At 36.9% G+C, this 20,039-nt stretch overlaps 1 protein-coding gene across 3 annotated transcripts in view; it reads left to right on the top strand.

Annotated features, from left to right (window-relative positions):
• The window catches only part of Magi3 (membrane associated guanylate kinase, WW and PDZ domain containing 3), a 226,531-nt gene that overhangs the window by 113,302 nt on the left and 93,190 nt on the right, over positions 1 to 20,039 (top strand). For all 3 annotated transcript variants that reach the window (XM_028755657.1, XM_028755659.1, XM_028755658.1), the window contains exon 2: positions 3,771 to 3,887. In XM_028755657.1, the coding sequence (XP_028611490.1) occupies positions 3,771 to 3,887 (117 nt within the window). The remainder of the gene's footprint in view (positions 1 to 3,770; positions 3,888 to 20,039) is intronic.

Here is a 20,039-nt window from a genome sequence, read left to right as displayed (position 1 = left end):
AATAACAAAAACTTGGAGTTTCTAAAAATAGTTGCAGATATTATTTTCAGTTTTAGTGGTGCTAAACAAGAACTCCACCTTCAGCCTCTAGTTGCATGTTTTATTTAAAATGCCAATTTTTTTGTTTTGTTTGATTGTTTGTTTTTCAATATAGGGTTTCTCTGTATAGCCCTGGCTGTCCTGGAACTCACTGTGTAGACCAGGCTGGCCTTGAACTCAGAAATCCGCCTGCCTCTGCCTCCCAAGAGCTGGGATTAAAGGCATTCGCCAACACTGCCCGGCTTAAAATGCCAATTTTGAAATGCAGTTTTGAATGCAGTTGTCTCTCATCCTTTTCTTTGTGACTGCCCATCCCAGTAGGAGTTGATGGTAAAAACCTAGTGTGATTCCAGTTCTGATAATTATGGACATTACTCTTTAAATTTAGCCTTTTCTGTGTTAACTGGTTTTTAAACACATCAAAGGCCCTTAAAATAAGAGTTGGGTTAACTTCATTTTCCCTTAAGAAATCCATCATGCAAGATAATTTGTGATTTTGAACTTTATTGTGGCTTTATCTTTTAATTATCTCTAAGCTAAAAGACATTATTTCTATAACTTAAAATCTAATGTAGATTTTAAGCATTTTATGGCTATCTCTAAATTATGCCGTATCTTAAAAGTTTTGAGTTTAAGAAAAGGTAAAGTGTTGACTCAAATTATCTTTTTAAGTTATACCTGTATTTCCTTTTACCAAAGCTAAATCTTTCCCAGAAGATATGTCGGTGAGTCAAGTTTTAGATTTTGTCACCTATGTTATTGTTTTAAATGAAAAAGAAGTAGATACATTTCTGTTCATTCAAAAAGCCTATCCATATATCTGAAAGTTTCAGCCATGTAGTTACAATCCTCCAAAGCTTCTGTCTAATATTTACAAAGAGCTTAAGACTCCCCTTACCAAATTGTAAAAATACTTAATGAACTCATTATGAGGTTGATTTGTGTTCAGTGAGTATTGAGCAGATTATATATTAGGCTTTTTCACCTACTCAGCAGTGAGCACCTGCTGGAGTATAAATAAAAGTAAGACAATATGATTTTGAATTGGGGTGGATTAGTGGGATCCTAGTGCTTGGACAAAACATATTGTAAGATAGGGGTTGTTCTGTGTTCATCGTTGCAAATATCTTCAGGGTTGTTTTTTGTCATCAAAGTGGTTCTCCCCCTTCCTCCATGTATATTTTTGTTAAGACAAGGGCATTGTTTTGGTTTATGTTTATTACTATGGGCTAAATGCTATTTCTGAACTTTAGAAACAAGTTGATTTCCTGGTTATGTTGCCATGTAGGTTCTGTGTATTTATATGTAATAGAAAACAACAAAAAAGACTAGAGATGCAGTGTTACGGAATAGTAGATAACAGGATAAACTGATCAGTAGTAAGCCTTTGTTATAAAACAATGTGAATATGTTGTTCCAAATAAAGCTCAGTGTAGTCAGCTAGTCATTTCTTATGCAGTGAGATAATGTTTTATCTGAGCCTTGATCTTTCTAATTATCTACAGTCTTGTCTAATGAACAATGTTTGCACTCCTTTTTCATTTAAACTTAAGTCTTTGTTAAAAATTATAGCTTTGAGATTTCTGCAACCTTCTGTTTGCTGTTCCTATTTCCAATTTCCAAAGAAATAACAAAACATTTGGGGCTGTCTCACTTATTCACATTGTATTTAGGAATCAACAAGTAGACTTGACTGTTCTGCTAGGGCCCAGTTGTGGTTTGTTTGTTTGTTTGTTTGTTTGTTTTTTAAAGAGCAGGATTGAAGAATTAATTAATTAGGGTTAGAGATTGCCAAAGCTGGAACATGTGGGACCTACTACATCCTGAACAAGATTTTGGATTTTATTTCAAGTGCAATAGAAAGTCATGAGGATGGGGGCATCTTTACACATACTAACACTGACCTAATCTGTTGTACATCTCACTCTGGTGACTGAGTGGGCGGTGGGAAGAAAGGAGACACAATGAATATAGGGAAGCTGATTAGAAGGATGTTTCCAGATGAGAAGTGATGGTGGTAGATTAGATTAAGATGCCTTTGATGAAAATGGTATATGATTTTTTTTTATTTATTTATTTTCAAGTTGTAATTTTTACTCATTCACACAGGAGTTATAAACACAAAAATGCAGGACGTGGGGAAGGGAATGACACTGGAGTGTGGGTGTTCAGGGGGAGTACAGATATCTTTCAGAACAGGGTATTGGCTGGGTGAAGGTTCAGGGGACAATTCACTATGACTCTGCCTATGATTTACTTGTCCTTATCTAAGTTGGTAATATCTGCCAAGGCTACCTATTTACAAGATCTACGGCTACTCAGGCTGGTAAATTGTCACAAAAACTGCCTGTTTACAATAGCTTATAGCCATCTGTTTCAATGTTTTTGCACAGAGACCCAAGACTTGGTGTTAGCATACATGTATGACAGGCCTATTGCTGATTTTAGGCCTATGGCTGATTTTAGGCCTTCAGTGTGTAAGCAGGGCTGCCCCTGACATCTCCTCCCTTCTCTAAGTATAGAAGGGCTGTGGTGAATCTAATCTTGTGAAGGTGGGGATAGAGGCCTGACCTCCAGTAATTGAAGGGGACCTTGTAATGGCTCCGGTCCCCCTGTTGTTGTCCAGTGAGGCATGAGGGCCATACCCATCCTGATGTCTTTTTCCTGGAGAGGGGATACTTTTGACATCAACCCCTATGCAGTCAGGCTTGTCCCTCAGGGAACCCAGAGAGATTTTTTTTAACTTTTATTGATATTCCCTTGTAGTGCTTAGCCTCACAGCCTAAGCAAGAATTCAGGTCGCCTGTCAGAGGTGGTTCTGGGTGGCCCCTCTCTGCCTGGTCTAGGGGTAGAAGTCCCCTCTTTTAGGTTGGGTGGAGATGGGTTTTGGGAACACCCTGGATAATGTAACAACCTCATCTTGAGTCTCGTGGTCCTCCATAGCTAACTTATGATAATGTATCTGAGTAGGTTTTGCTACCAAATTATTTATCTGTTGTTTCACAGAGTTAGTCAGCCTATTTGAGGCCCAGGGACCAGAAGAAATAAGCAAAAAGAACCCAAATAATGGTCCCAAGATGAGAGGAGGTAGGATTGACAACCCTGGAGAGGCTGAAAACCAATTCTTGTAATGGTATATGATTTGGAAGCTGACAAAAATTGCTAATAGATAGGTCTGGAGCACAGAGGTGGAGCAAAATCAAGGATAGCTTTAAGATTTAGGATTGTTCTTCCAGCTGGTGGTGCTGCTGTGTTCTAAGAGAAAGAAAACTGGGGTAGATGGTGGAAGAGTTTTGTTTTGTCTGTCTGATATTTGAAACACGTATCTGAAATCTCCAGATATGTCATCTGCAATGTATATGAGATGGGAGTTAAATAAAGATAACTTAGCGATGAACATATGATCTGAATTTGGAGCTTTTAGGATATAATGGTATTTAAAGCCATGAGACTGAATGAGATTACTTTGAATGTTCATTATATTCTCTGATCTATATGTTCTCCTGTCTTAAAATTATACCTAAATTATACTGCAATCATTTCTTTTAATTATAGTACTTAGAATAATTTGGTATTGCTTACCTTCTTGTAGGTCAAATACTGATTTCCATGTCCTGTTATTAAAAGGATTTAAAAAATGATTTAAATGATTTAAAGATACTTGATTACTATTTTTATATATTTAAACAAATATCTCATAGTTATATATTTTGTTTTCTTTTTTTTGGTAGGCAAAGTCATAAATAAAGATTTGCGACACTACCTGAGCCTTCAGTTTCAGAAAGGATCAATTGACCACAAACTACAGCAAGTCATCAGAGATAATCTCTACTTGAGAACCATCCCATGTAAGTACATGATGGCATAGAGAAATGAGACTTAAACATCTAGAAATAATTTAGTGAAATGTTAAAAAAAAAAAGATTTGAGCAATGGATAAAAGTACTCGCTGCCATGTCTGAGTATGATTTTCCAAACCCACCTGCTGTCTTCCGACTGCCACACACACACACACGCACGCACGCACGCACGCACATGCATGCACTCATGCACTCATGCATAGAGGCACATGCACACACTTACTAAATTAAAAAATGTATTTTGGCCGGGCAGTGGTGGCACACGCCTTTAATCCCAGCATTTGAGAGGCAGAGACAGGCGGATTTCTGAGTTCGAGGCCAGCCTGATCTACAGAGTGAGTTCCAGGACAGCCAGGGCTACACAGAGAAACCCTGTCTCGAAAAACAAAAAAAAAAAAATGTATTTTGTATGAAATTGTGAAGACTATGTTGGAGACAAGAATGAAAGAAAAATTGAATATGAAGAAAATTCTCCTAAAGCCCGTATGTGTTCAGTTTTAACTAGAAAAAAATTGAAGACTCCATATTGTACTTCCAACAAAGTGAGGACCACAATTTAAAAATATGTACTTACCTGTTTTGTAAAAAATATTTAATTTCCTATTATTTTGTATGCATGAGTATTTTTCCTGCATGTATGTCTGAGCATCACTGTATGCAGTGACCTCTGAGGCCAGAAGAGGGCATCAGATCTCTTGGGAGTAGCATTATAGATGGTTGTCAACTGGCCATTTGAGCTGGGGCTCAAACTTGGATCCAGGGAGGGCAGCCAATGCTCTTAACTGCTGAGTTATTGCTACAGTTCCTGTTTACCAGTTCTTTTTTTTTGTTTGTTTGTTGTTTTTTTTTTTTCGAGACAGGGTTTTTCTGTATATCTCTGGCTGTCCTGGAACTCACTCTGTAGACCAGGCTGGCCTCGAACTCAGAAATCCTCCAGCCTCTGCCTCCCAAGTGCTGGGATTAAAGGCATGCGCCACCACTGCCTGGCCCTGTTTACCTGTTCTTAACTAGATTTTATTCCAAGAAATAAAATTTGAAAGCCTATGCCTTATGCACAAAAACCAAGTAATTAAAACATTACTGGCTATAAAATCTATTCCTTTCTCAGTGAGGAAAAGAAGCAAATATTTCCTTCTGTGTGTAATCTATTTTGAATTTTTATTTAGTTATAGGTCTTAGTACGGAATCTGGATATTGATGTACTGGTGGGTTGTTGTTGTTTGTTTTTAATATGTAATGAGAAGTCATACATACTAAGTTTTTGCTTTAGTCAGTATGGGCTAGGGAAGAATAAAAAGTATACAAATAAACACATGTAAAAGCATTCTTTTCATCTTAGTTACATTTCTTGCTGTGAAGAGACATGATCAAGGCAACTTATGCAAGAAAACTTTTCATTGGGGGTTACTTACTATTTCAGAGTTAGTCTGTGACCATCATAGAAGGAGCAGAGCAACTAACAGGCAGGCATGGCACTGGAGCAGTAGCTGAGAGCTTGTATTTATCCACAAATTAGTGCGGAGGGGGAAAGGGAGAGTGCAAGAGCATTATCTGAATAACCTGGGCTTTTGAAACCCCAAACCTGGATCTCCAATGGCACAATCAGCACAGTAATTATATGAAACCCCAAACCTACTCCCTATGACTAAGTCCAACAAGACCACACCTCTTAATTCTTCCTAAAAGTTCCACCACCTGGACACCAAGCACTGAAATATAGGAACCTATGAGACCATTCTTATTCATACCACCACAGTTTTCCTTATCAATTTATTTGTAGATTCTTTTTGATACTACCTTTCTTTTTGCAGTTCTCAGTTGCCTTTCTTTTGTTTACTCTTACATAATGACCAGTCTCTTACCAAAGATTCCTCATTGTGGTTTCAAAATTACAGTTCCATACTTAGATCCCTATCCTGCTTAGATTATTTTCCCTTCTCCTCAACTTCCCTTCCTCTCTCCCAACAAAGAGCATTACGTAGAAATAGTGAAATGACAGAATTTAGAACCTTGACTTACCACCAATCCCCATGTTTTCTTCTCCTCTTTCTCCTCCTCCACCTTTTTTCTTTCTTCTTTCTTCCTTTCCTTTCTCTTCCTTACATTCCTCCTCTCCTTCTGTAATTATGATTGTTCAAAGCTTGTTCTATACTATATTTCCCAAGAAAAGTTTTTAGCAGTTTGTAGCTTTTATACTTTGTTCATTTGGATAGATATTAAATTTGGGATCTTATTTTCTTTCCTCGACTATGTTAATGATAGCAAGCAGTTATTTAATTGTTTACTGGCATAAAGCCTTGCTTTAAAAGATTTTTATAGTAATCTGATTTTTATTATCTCTTAAGTAACTTAGCATTATGTCTGATGAACAATGCAGGATAGCATTTTATTTATTTTATAACATCACTTTACTGAAACAAACTCACAAATAAAAAATCATACAGCCAGTGGTTAATGTAGCCACTCAAAGAATACTTGCCCAGTCCCTAACTTGATGTGTGTCAATAACTAGTACTCAGTTCGGATGGCCATCCTGCAGCCATGGAGCTTTGCTTAGGGTTTTACACTTCCACTCAACTACAGCTTTATTAGAGATCCACCACACTGAGAAAAAACACAACAGAGTTGAAACTGTAAAAACAGTTGGCTTTACATCCTCCATCAGGATGCATGTGTCCTTTTGATTGCATTCCATTTTTCTTCATCATCTAATATTATCTTTTCCTGATCTTTCTACTTAAAAAAAATTATAAAACACTTGAAAAACAAATCTTTCACTAAAATTAACCAGACCCAAAGTCTATACGTTTCAGTGAACTTCTATATAGTTTGAATAGCCATTTGGAATGGAAGCTATGTAGCTCCAAAATTGTATTTAAACTTTCACTGTTGGAATATGTTTTAATGCACTTATCTACCACCAAACCCACATGAGAACAGAAAGGCTAAATGCTAGGGATGAGGAAGGAATGCACTCAAATAATAGACATCAGTTATAAAGGAGACTATAAAGCTAATTATCTTTTCTAATTCTAACTCTGTCATGGACTTTTCAGGATAATACTTTTAAGTTTTGTAGATGTCAAGTTTCCTCCTCCCTTGATAAAAGTACATTATGGAAAAATAAAGATGTACTTCTAAGACCTTCTTCCTTACTGTCCTCTGCCACTTCTCATTTTTTTGCCTTTTAGTTTGATTTATTATCTTGGGTTTGCATTTCCTCATAGTGTGGTATTTTGTCCTAGAAAGAAGCTGTAATCTAAATAGTTTTAGTTCATAGGATGCAAAGAGTTACAGCCTTTCAGTGTTTAATAGAACTTCTTAGCTTGCTTACAAACTGAAATGTCTAAAAATTCCTTCCTGAACCTGGAAACAATGATACATTAGTAGCATTTAGCAAACAGAATGGTCACATCTGGTCTTTAATACCATTCTTACTAAAAGATTCCAGATCTATGTGGAGAAAATTCTGATAACAGGTCTGAAACAATAAAAGTGTAAATGAGTCTAAATTCTAATTGTACTAGAAAGCATATAAATGCTTAAAACATTATACAAATGCCAGAATTACACAGAAGCCACAAAGAGGAATTTACTGACTAAAGTCTGAGATCACTAGAAGAGAGAGGTGTAGGCGGGTAGATGCACAATGTGTGAGCAGGCAGGCACTGTAGGAGATGCTAGACTATAGTACAACAGCACCATGGTCCCTAAGAGATGAAGAGACTGTGCTATAAGACATTTTCTATACCACAGCATCAAGAAGAGCATGGCAGAATATGGCAGGCCCTGAGCAGAGAGAATAGAAATGTAGATTCAAGAAGTCCATATATGTGGAGAACTCTTGGGAAATTATAGGATTAACCATTCCCAATAGTTACTCAGGGCTTGGAGACATTTGAATTCTAAGCACTCTGAGCAAAGAGACCCCACTTGAACAAAGTTAAATTAAGCAAGGCCTCAAAGGATGAGGGGATAATGCATGTAACTTCTCTTCCAGAAAGAGAGATTTTTTTCTGTTTCAACCAAAAGGAGACACCATATACTAAAATATTCATGTCTAAAATATAAGAAAAATCACTAGACATAAAAACAATAGGAAAATATGATCTAGTTTTCAAAATACTGATCAGCTGAAAGATATAGAAATGATACATACTTCCACACAAGGAATTTTAGAGTTTTAAAAAAATAGTCAAAGATTAAACCATAGAATGAACATGGTGAAGAGAAAATGTAACAGCAAAAGGAAGTAAAACTTAAAACTCACTGGACAGATATAAAAGCAAATTCCAGAATGCAGAAGTAAAGGTCAATGAGAGTGAACACATAGCACTATAAACTAATTGAACTAAAACATAAAGCAAAAAGAATATAAAAGAGAAAACTTGAAAGGAGTCAGGGGTTTGGCCATGATTGACTAACAGCCAGTCAATCTACCTCAGAAACAATGAGGTTGGACAAGATATAAGTAGCATATGCTCTATCTATACATAGATAAAGAACCATATGAAGCTAAGGTGGGGAAAGCAGGAAAAACACTTTTAAAATTAGCTGAATTCTGGCTAAGTTTCATGAAAATGAAACTTTCAAATTTAAGAGGCTCACAGATGCCAAGGGGAAGAAGTCTGATAGAGATCATGCTAAGGCGTATCATAGTCCAGTAGGAAGTGCAGGTGGATATACAGAAGACACATAGAGTGCTACAGATTGATCAGATGGAGTAGCACAAGCTGGAGTCTAATAATTGAAATCTTTTATGTGCTAAGAAGAAAAACATCAACATATATTTCTATATATAATGGAAATAGCTTTCAAAAGTTGTTGGTTTTTTTCCCAAATAAAAGAAGTGAAGGAAATTTTCAGTAGCAGAATTATTATAAGAAATAGTAAAGGAAATTTGCATTTGGAAGTGATATGATAGATACCATAGTTTAGTACTTAATATCCTCTTTTAATTATTTAAAAATTAAATTTGAAAAAACTAAAAAAAAAAAAAGAAAGAAAGAAAGAAGGAAAGAAAGGAAACAAGAACAGCACTCCATGCTGTTTTTATCACATAGTACAGCTTGAGGTCAGGGTTGATGATTCCCCCAGATGTTCTTATATTGTTGAGAATTGTTTTTGCTGTCCTAGGTTTTTTTTTTTTTTTTTTGTTATTCCGTATGAAGGTGAGAGTTGTTCTTCCCATGTCTGTGAAGAAATGAGTTGGACTTTTGATGGGGATTGCATTGAATCTGTAGATTGCTTTTGGTAAGATGGCCATTTTTACTATATTAATCCTGCTGATCCATGAGCATGGAGATCTTTCCATCTTCTGAGGTCTTCTTTGATTTCTTTCTTCAGGGACTTGAATGAAGTTCTTGTCATACAGCTCTTTCACTTGCTTGGTTAGAGTTACACCAATATATTTTAAATTATTTGTGACTGTTGTGAAGGGTGTTGTTTCCCTAATTTCTGGTACAGAGTCAGACAGATCAATCAATGGAATAGAATTGAAACCCCAGAAATAAACCCAAAAACCTATGGAGACTTGATCTTTGACAAAGAAGCTAAAACCATATACTTTGTCTCTGTATTTGCTCCTGTGAGTATTTTGTTCCCCTTTCTAAGAAGGACTGAAGCACCCACACTTTGGTCTTCCTTCTTCTTGAGCTTCATGTGGTCTGTATTGTATCTTGGGTATTTTGAACTTTTGGGCTAATATCCACTCAGGTGGCAGCAGATGCTGGCAAGGATGTGGAGAAAGAGGAACACTCCTCTATTGCTGGTGGGATTGCAAACTGGTACAACCACTCTGAAAATCAACCTGTCGTTCCTTAGAAAATTGGAAATAGTTCTACCTGAAGACCCAGCTATACCACTCCTGGGCATATACCCAAAGATGCTCCACCATATCACAAGGACACGTCCTCCACTATATTTATAGCAGCATTATTTGTAATAGCCAGAAGATGGAAACAACCCAGGTGTTGGATACAGAAAGTGTGGTTCATCTACACAATGGAATACTACTCAGCTATTGAAAACAATGACATCATGAGTTTGAAGGCCAATGGATGGAACTAGAAAATATCATCTTGAGTGAGATAACTCAGACCCCAAAGGAGATGCATGGTATATATACTCACTGATAAATGGATATTATTAGCCAAAGAGTTCAGAATACCCATGATACAATTCACAGACCATATGAAACTTAACAAGAAGGGAGGCTCAAGTGTTGACACTTCAGTCCCACTTAGAAGGGGAACAAAATAATCATGGGAGGCAGAGGGAGGGAGGGACCTGGGTGAGAGAGGAGAGGGAAAGGGGAAAATGGGGCCAAGGTCAGATATGGGGGAGACAGAAGAGAAGCTCAGAGGGCCAGGAGAATAAATAGAAATATGCAGCAGTGTGCGGTGGGGGATGGGGGAAATCTCTAGACATTCCCAGACACTAGGGATGTTAGAGGCTCTCAGGACCCAATGGGGATGACCTTAGCTGAAATGCCCAACAGTGGGGAGAACCTAAAGAGACCACCTCCAGTAGATAGGCATGGCCCCCATTTGTGGTAGGGGCCACCCACCCATCTCCAAAATTTCTGACCCAGAATTGTTCCTGTCTAAAGGGACAAAAATGGATCAGAGACTGAAGGAAAGACCATCCAGAGACTGGCTCAACTTGGGATCCATCCCATGTGCAGGCCCCAAACCCTGATAACTATTTATTACTGATGCCATGTTGTGCTTGAAGACAGGAGCCTAGCATAGTTGTCCCCTGAGAGGCTCTACCAGCAGCTGACTGAGACAGATTCAGGTACTTACAGCCAACCACTGGACTGAGGTTAGGGACCCATATGGAAGAGTTAGGGGAAGGATTCAAGGAGCTGAAGGGGATTGCAACCCCATAGGAAAAACAACAGTGTTAACTAACCCAAACCCCTCAGAGCTCCAGAGACTAACCCAGCAACCATAGACCAAAATGGGCTGGTCCACGGCCCCTGTTAAATATGTAGTAGAGGGCTGCCTTGTCTGGTCTCAGTGGGAAAGGATATGCTTAATCCTGTAGAAACTTGATGCTGCAGGGAAGGGGGATGCTAGTGGGGTGAGGTGGGAGTGGATAAGTGGGTGGGAGAGCACCCTCCCAGAAGCAAAGGGGAGGGGGAATGGGGTGAAGAACTTGTGGAGGGAGAACTAGGAATGGGGGGCAACATTTGGAATGTAAATAAATTAATATAAAAAAAGAACAGCATTCTAATGTCATGAGTAATTACTGTTCATTAGAACATGCTGCCCAACAATAGTACAGTGTACATTCTTTTCTAGTGGGCATGAAATGTTCTAACTATGGTGTCTGTACCACAAAAGGAGACTCAGTGAAGTAAGGATGTTTACATCATGTAAAATATGTTACCTGAATATAGTGGAGATTAAATTAGAAATTATTGACAAAATGAAATCTAGAAAATCTTGATATATGGAAATTAAGTAATAGACATAGCTCATATATCAAAAAAAACACCAAAGAAATAAAAAAAACACAGCAACATAGCAGAAATGTATCAAACACATTGAATCAAAAATTTTAGGGTAGCTAGAGCACCATTTGGATGGAAATATAATACTTTACATGATAAATATTTGTATCAGTAACTAACAAAGTTCTTAAATGATACAAGCATTTGTCTTAAGAATGGAAAGAAAAAGAACAGCATAAAGGAAAGCTAGCTAGGAAAGAAATTAATAGAAGTAAAAGCAAGACTTAGTAAAGTAGAAAGTAAAGAAAAACAAACGGTTTGGTTTTTTACATCAGTTTGATTGATGACCTTAAAATATAACCAGAGCACTTTGGAAAGAGAGAGAGAAAAATTAGCATAAGGATGAAAAAGTGACGGCATCAGTAAGAACCCTCAGCAATTTTATACTGAAATAAATTCTGCAAATTGTATGAAATGAACAAATTCTTCAGCATACTAAAACTACCAGTGCTCATTCTAAAAGATACATACATATAACCCAAAAAACTTTTTTAAAAAAACTTATAGTTTGTAACTTTGTTATAAAGAAAACTTCAGTCCCAGATATTAGGTGAATTTCCCCAAAAAAAGTTAAGAAAAGAAAAAAATCAATTCCGTAAATTTTCTAGAAAATGGAAGAGGGGATTTTGAACAATGCTTAGTGGCTATGTGTACTTCAGAAGATCCAGGTTTGATTCCCAGTGCCTAGGAGGCAGCTCACAACTGTCCATAGCTCCAGTTCCTTTTAATACAGCAACCTCTTCTGACCTCTGTGTTCAGTAGGTGTGGACATGGTGCACAGATATGCATGCAGGTAAAGCACTCATAATGTAAAGTAAGCTAATAATAAGAAGAGGGGGCAATTCCCAATTCATTCTGTTATTTGAACATTATTATATATAACTGAACAAAAGCAGACAAACATTAAAATAAAACAATAGTAGACTCCAAATTTCATGAACATTGACTCAAAACATTTAGTAATATTTCAGCAAATCAAGATGTAACCATATATAAAAGAATGTGTTTTAATTAGGGCTTGTTACAGAAATGCAAGGTTAGTGTATAACTTAAAAATGAATTATGACAAAATAGAGGAGAAATGATATTTATATATATATATGTAGAACTTCTTATACTAAAATTTAACTCCCATTAACATGAGATTATCTTAGAAAATCAGTTTATTGCTCATTGCCTCCCCATGCCAAATTAATATTTGCTTGTCTGTAATATTGGGACATTGTTCTTCTACCCTCCAGTACAGTGCTAAGCTTTGTCACTAAAGGGCACAGGAAGGATTCTGGAAAAAGAACAGGTTTCTTCCCTTGATTTCAGCTTGCTTTTGTCTTTTTGCTCTTGCTTTGAAAAAAGATACCCAGTTAATTTCAGCAGTACCTAGCAGTCAGCTTCTCAGTGAAGTTTCAGTGATACCAGTGAGGCGCTTGTCAGCATAAACAGCAGCACCCTCATTAGAAGCTTCCTGAGTTCTACTGGTATACCTACTAATTGTTGTTACATCGTGGTGCAAGTTCAGGTGTTCTAGTTGTTTTTCTATTAACTTTAAAACACCCTTTACCCACTACCACTCCCATGGGCAGCTTGCTGGTGAGTCAGGTTAGTACACTAGACTGTTCTGACCCACTTCCAGCCTTGACCCACTGAACCAGCACTGTCACCAAGCAACCCAACAAGATTGTTTACTCATAGATTGTTACCACACCTGCTTGAATGAGATCTGAAATAGAGGCTTTGGGGAGTGTTCTTCCATGGCAGGCTGTTGCCACTTGGGTATTCTTCCTTGTGTATAAGTTGGTGTTTTTTAGAGTTATCTTTTAGCTTTACTTAGAATTCTTGTTAAATCTCAGTTAACTCTCTGCAAATACTGTTAATAGTTCTTTAAACCTTCCCTGTTCAAACCATCATGTTACTTTTTCCTTCTCTTTCTGGATCTTGACTGTCAAAAAATTGGTAATGATAATGGTCTCAGAAAACAGACTCTCCAAGAAAGGATCTTGAGGGAAGTTTTGGTTGTATTCTTGATCTAGAACTAGTGCTCAGTTCTTTGCAGTGAGGAGTAGGAGACATACAGCTCATGACAAACTGAGGAATTACAGTTTAATCATGGCATCACCTGTGGTTGACTATGACAAAATGCCAAATGAATCCAGTACTTTAGGAGCCCAAATGGCTGCTGCACTTGGTTGATGTTAACAGTAATAGTAGTTAAAAGCATTGTGATGTGGGATGGAGTGTTGCATAGGGAGTCCTGTGCTATAGGAAGAAACTAGTATGCTTTGGTCTAATATGTTATTATTATGAAGTAACAAGATTTTAATGGCTTTTAAATGATCTCTACCCATTACAGACACTTGATAGAGGAAATATGTTTTAAAATGGAATATTACTACAATATAAGTGCCAAGTAACTGATTTAAACCATGTATATGGCTCATGTCTGTAATCCCAGAACTTGATGCTAAAGCAAGGGAATGCCAGCACGTTCAAGAGCAGTTTGGGCTGTAGAACAAGACCTTATTTCAAAAAACACTCTGTAGATTTGATAATGACATAAACTATGAAATTTTCACTCCCAAAATGAAAGTATAAGACATATTAAGCATCCATTGTATTATTTGGTCTTGACAAATATTCCAGATGAATTTTTTCTTTGATTTTGTAGTGACATTCTCAACTTGTTAAAAGACTGTTTAAAAATGTCTTTACATTGGACATTAGATTATATCATAACGTTTTTATGATGAAAATATTTTGTCTGTTTCTTTTGAGTTTTGCCTTACCTTGAAATATCTAATGCTTTTACTTCAAAATTTCAAATTATGGTATAGTAGTACTCTATAATATTTACTGCTTTTTTTTGCATTTTTTTCTGCTGCAGTGTTTATGAAGGGTTGAACTTTTAGCAAATACTCATAGTGGAAAATGCCAGGGGATATTACTGGGTGGTATTAAAATGAGTAACCTTCAGATCTCTCAGCAAGGTTAATAGCATTACATGGAGTCCTGTGTTGAAACTGCCAATTTAAAAACTTAGTTTTCAAAACCTGCTACTTCTTGAAATGGCACCCATAGAATTTGTGTGAAGTATAGTTATGCATATGATCATATTGATGTTGCTTTTGTAAGAAAGACCCACCATTAGCAGACAGGGACTTGCAGACACACTTATAGGGATAACTGCCAGTAAGACTGAATTGATTTCATACATGCTTCTGTCCTGTTGTCTAAGAATCTCAGCTTGAACAGTTGATACTTGCTTTCAGTATTGTCTACTCTTACTTCCAACTGATGTCAGTTTCTTTAAACCAATTAGCATGACATCAAATTGTTAAGACTAATTCTCACAGAATTATAATGTAATTTATCCCATATTCATTATCAACTTAATTCATTTTTTAGGATTTAGGAAGTTTCACTGGTAACCTTCAAAAAAGGAATTTCTACATGTAAAGATGTATATTAATAAACCAGATATGCTCCATATATGTTTGTGGGAATGTAGAGTGGTTCATCTTAGAAAAATAATTTGGTATTTACATGTAAAATTAAATATACATTTAATAATAAAGTTAAATATGCTATTCACCATATGATTCAGCACTTTTATTCTTAGGCTTAGCCCAATATAAATTTAAATATATCTATTTAAAGACTTATAAGTTCTTGGCTTCTTTAGGTATAATAGCCAAAATCGTGAAATAGCCCCAGTGCCCATCAGTGGTAAATAGATCATCATGTATTGGTATCTCTTTATATAGGTATTCTACTCATAAACAGAAAGAAAGAAAGAAAGAAAGAAAGAAAGAAAGAAAGAAAGAAAGAAAGAAAGAAAGGAAGGAAGGAAGGAAGAAGAAAGAGAGAGAGCAAAAGGGAGAGAGGAAGGAAGGAAGGAAGGAAGGAAGGAAGGAAGGAAGGAAGGAAGGAAGGAAGGAAGGAAAGAAGGAAGGAAGAAAAGAATTTTTTGAAAAATGGTCTCCTATCTAGCTGTCACAAAACTCTATTATGTAGATCAGGCTAGCCTAAAACCCACAGAGATCTGCCTGCCTCTCCCTCTCTCCCTCCCAAGTGCTGGGATCAACGGCATGCACCACTGCCCAGCCTAAAACATAGAACTTTAATAACATAATAGACCAAACGGAGCTAGGCAGTTACTCACAGAGCTCTCTACACAGTAGCGGCATACACATCCTCAAACTTTCTCAGGCCACACACACAGTCTCTTTAACAAACTTAAAAAATTTAAATATATGAAGTGTCTCTTCTGACCATAGTGAAATGAACTAATAACAGAAGAAGAGCAGAAAAATCCACAAATATGTGGAAATTAAAACAGTGCACCTTTAAATAACAAGTGGCTGAAAATAGGAATTAACAGTGGAATTGAGAACATATCCGGAACCAGAAAAAATGAAGATACAACATACTAAAGCTTACAGGATGTGATGAAAGTTAAGAGGGAAACCAGTCACCTGAGAATTCTAAACTTTGTACTTGAAGGAACAACAGCAGGGAAGAGCTAAACCCAAAGTCAACAAAAGGAAGGGCTAGTGATGATAAGAGCAGAAATAATGAAATACAAAATAGAAAGGCCATAGAAGAAATGAGTAAAGCCAAGGTTTTGAAATATGAACAGTTGCCAGAGCAAACTTTAGTGTCTGAAATCAGGAAGTGGAGACATGCCAACTGCTGTGAGGGTTATGACAGTACAGGAATGACTTTATACACTAGGCAGGTAGTAACTAGAGGAAGTAGGTAAGTGGCTAGAAACAAAACCCTGCCAGGACTGAGTCATAAAATATCAAAAAACATGAGGAGACCTGTAACTATTGGGGAAATTGAAATAGTACTTTTCAACAAAAAGCCTACACCCATTATAAATATTGACCCCCATCTTAAAATATTAGTGAACCTAATTCAGTTACAATGATAATATGTATAATTGCCACTCCCTAGGAAGGAACTGCATAATAGATGTGCCTGAGTCTACCCACTGTGTTCCATTGTGTCTATATTATCAGGCATCAATAAAGAATGCACCAAAAAATGATAATATGTAATGAATAGGTGGGGTTTATGCCTACAATATAAATATAGTTTAACCTATGAACCAATAAATGTTCATAAACATCTCAGCTACTACAGAAAAATATTTCACAAAATTTAATATTCTATTATGATTTAAAAATACCATATTCATCAGATTAGGAATATAAGGAAAGGAAACTATCTCTGTATAACAGAGTGTATCTGAAAAGCCCACAGTTAACAACACATTCCGCAGTAAGTTTTTTCTATGATATGAGGCAACATGCGAGGGAAGTTTACTTGCTGCTATACTGTTCAAATCAGTTCTTAGAATTCTAGCCAGAATAATCAAACAACAAAAAGAAGTAGAAGTTATTCTGCTTGGAAAAGAATTAAAAGGACCTTTCTTCCCCCCACAATGAATGACATAATGTCATACATAAGAAGAAATTGAACATGGATGAATCCTAATCCTTGTTCCAGACTAAAGAGGCCAGATGCAAACAATTACTATAGTCAAGTTAACCTATTATTCTATGCACAGGAGACTTTATTAAAAGCAAAACTGGGGGCTGGAGAGATGGCTCAGTGGTTACGAGCACTGACTGCTCTTCCAGAGGACCTGAGTTCAATTCCCAGCAACCACATGGTGGCTCACGATCATCTGTAATGGGATCCGATGCCCTCTTCTGGTGTGTCTAAAGACAGCTACAGTGTACTCATATAAATAAAAACAAATAATAAAAAAAAGCAAAACTGTACTGTCAATAGGCCAGTTGCTGCCATAGAAATGAGACCATAGAAGGACCTAGGAAATCTTACGGCTTAGGATTTTTTTACACTCACAGCAATTGTACTATTAGAATTAGTACATTTCATGGTAGGTAAGTTAATATCCCAATAAATTGACCAAACCTCAATTTTTGTACTATTTTATGCCATCAGTAATTTGAAAATAAAAGTTTGTTAAGTATTTGGTTGGGGATATAGGTCAGTGGTAGAATGTTTGTCTGACATGTTTATGTAAGGCCAACACCTATTCCCCAAAGTAGCATGGTGACACATGACTTTAATCCTAGCACTTAGGAGGATGAAACATGAGGATCACTCCAAGTTTAAGAACAGCCAGAGCTATAGAGTAAAATCTTGTCCCAAAAGAAAAAGAATGAGCCACCTAGAAATTAACCTAAGTTAGTATAAGATTTCTTCATGGGGTAAGACTAAAAAGATCTGAATAAATTGATGGAAATTGCCTTTTTAAATTTTTTTATTACACTTATTCATTTACTTGTAAGGGAAAGAGTAAAGGTCAGAGGACAATGTGAGAGACTCAGTTCTCTCTACCAGGTAGGTCCTGGGATCAAACTCAGGATAAATGTACTTTGCCTGGTGTACCATCTTGCCAGGTCAATAGAAATTTCTGGTTCCTGAATTTTGAGCTGTGCCTTCTTTTGTGTATCTGATTCTAGAAGTTATAGGGGAAAGTTATTACTAGAAAATAACATAAATTTGGTATGCTGTTTATCAGTTTATTGTAAAAATAGAATAATTGTAGCATTGTAATAATAGGATGTAACAGTCTGGTGGCAAATATTCATTTTTACAGAATTGTTGTGACTGATAATTGGCTTTCTAATAAATCCTGGTGGGTATCGTTGGAATAAATAGGAAACAAGACTGCTCTTTCCTTCATGTTCCCTTCCTCTCCACACATCTGCTTCACTTTACTTAGGAACTAGTATGAGTCTGACTTTGCTGCAGTAGTGTCTAAGGCTACACATGGCTTATCCACTCAGAGAACATGCTGCCAACCGTGAGGACTGGAGTTGGATCCCAGCACCCATGTAATAAGCCAGGTATTCTGAGATACCTAACTGCAGCACAGATGAGGGTGAGGAGGATGAGGATGACCAGGCCTTGCTGGCTTCCAGCCTCGCTGAGAAAACTCAAGCCCAGGTTCAGGGAGAGGCCTTGTTGCCTCTGAACAGGCAGAGGCAATAAGGAAGGACACATTATGCTGACATTTGGCCTTTGTGTATACATAGGCATTGCACTTGCACACACATGCCCACACATATTCACACAGACATGTGCATCATACATGTGAGTACTCCCCACAAAAAAAATAAAGAAATAACAAATCAGAGGTAGAGGAGATAATGCCTGTTTGGGTATTTATTTATCTAATGCAGATTATCTCAGATATGATTGGTAAGTGTGCATGATAGCAACATAACAGGTTGTCTTAGTTCTTATGTCATTTTTCACAAGCTTAGTGTCTTATCATCAAATAGAAGCAAGAAATCAGAATAAATGAGCAGAGCTGAATGCTGTTCCTGAGGGAAATCGATTAGAAACAACAGTGCCTATTTACTTCAGTGTGGCCTCTGTTCTCTGTTTGATCATAATGGTTAATCTTAGTGATACATATCACATGACTTACCCCATCATTTTAAAAAGAAAATAGCTTCTTCCTTACTCTAGTACTTTTTATTAGTATTTTAGCATTTCTTTTCAACTGCAGTAATATTTTTTATTAGAACTATTTTGTGTTTTGTTTACAGGACTGTAATAGACTTTGAAAGGTTATCTCTGGCTCTAGTATCTCTTCAGTGTCAACTGGACACTGTACAGAAGAAAGTACTTTTAGAAAAATTATACTTCATAGAAATGTTTCATATGTAATACATATTCTAGAAAAGGGACTATGAAACTATCATCATTAAGACAATTATTTCATGTTTTAAAATAATTACAACTGGGGCACAAATAGATTTTTAAATTTTTAAATCATTCTTAGAGATGAAATGATGGTGTATTGTACAGACTCCTGGTAGATTAGATTTGATAATTTATTATAGTATCAAGAACCTAAAAATCTACAAATTAATTTTTAAAAAGATAGCTACTTTATAACAGGAAATCTATATAGCTAGTTGCATAGTTTATTTTTCTGTTGCTGTAAGAAATTACTGAGACTGTGTAGTTTATAAAGAAAAAGGGATAGGGTTTGACTCATTAATCTGAAAGTTCAAGAATATGGTGCTAGCATTTTCTTGGCTTCTGGTAAGAGCTTCATAGCAGAAGGGAAAGTAAGTGTCTTAGCTAGGGTCTCTATTATACCATGACCAAAAAGCAAGTTGAGGAAAAGGTTTATTGCGCTTACACTTCCCCATTTTCTGTTCATCACTGAAGGAAGTCAGGGCAGGGTCCTGGAGTTAGGAGCTAATGCAGAGGCCATGGAGGATGCTGCTTACTGAGTTGCTTCTCCTGGCTTTCTCAGCCTGCTTTCTTATAGAACCCAGGACCACCGTTCCAGAGATGGCACCACCCATAATGGCCTGGGCTCTCTCCCAGTGATTACAAAGTGACAAAATGTCTACAGCTGGATCTCATGGAGACATTTCCTCAACTGAGGCTCTTTCCTCTTTGATGACTCTGGCTTGTGTCAAGTTTGAGCAAAAGACACACATGTGCCCAAAACTGAGAGAAGTTAATCAGATTTTGTTTTTTTTTTCTTTTATTGGATTCATTCAATCTCTCCCTCCCTCCCTCCCTCCCCCCCCCCCCCCCCCGCGCCCCCCCCCGGCCCCCCC

This window comes from Grammomys surdaster, unplaced genomic scaffold (assembly GCF_004785775.1).
Source record: "Grammomys surdaster isolate TR1022 unplaced genomic scaffold, NIH_TR_1.0 126071, whole genome shotgun sequence".
Lineage (NCBI taxonomy): Eukaryota > Metazoa > Chordata > Mammalia > Rodentia > Muridae > Grammomys > Grammomys surdaster.
Note: the sequence above shows the minus strand (reverse complement) of the source record. Positions and strands in the feature narration are given on the sequence as shown.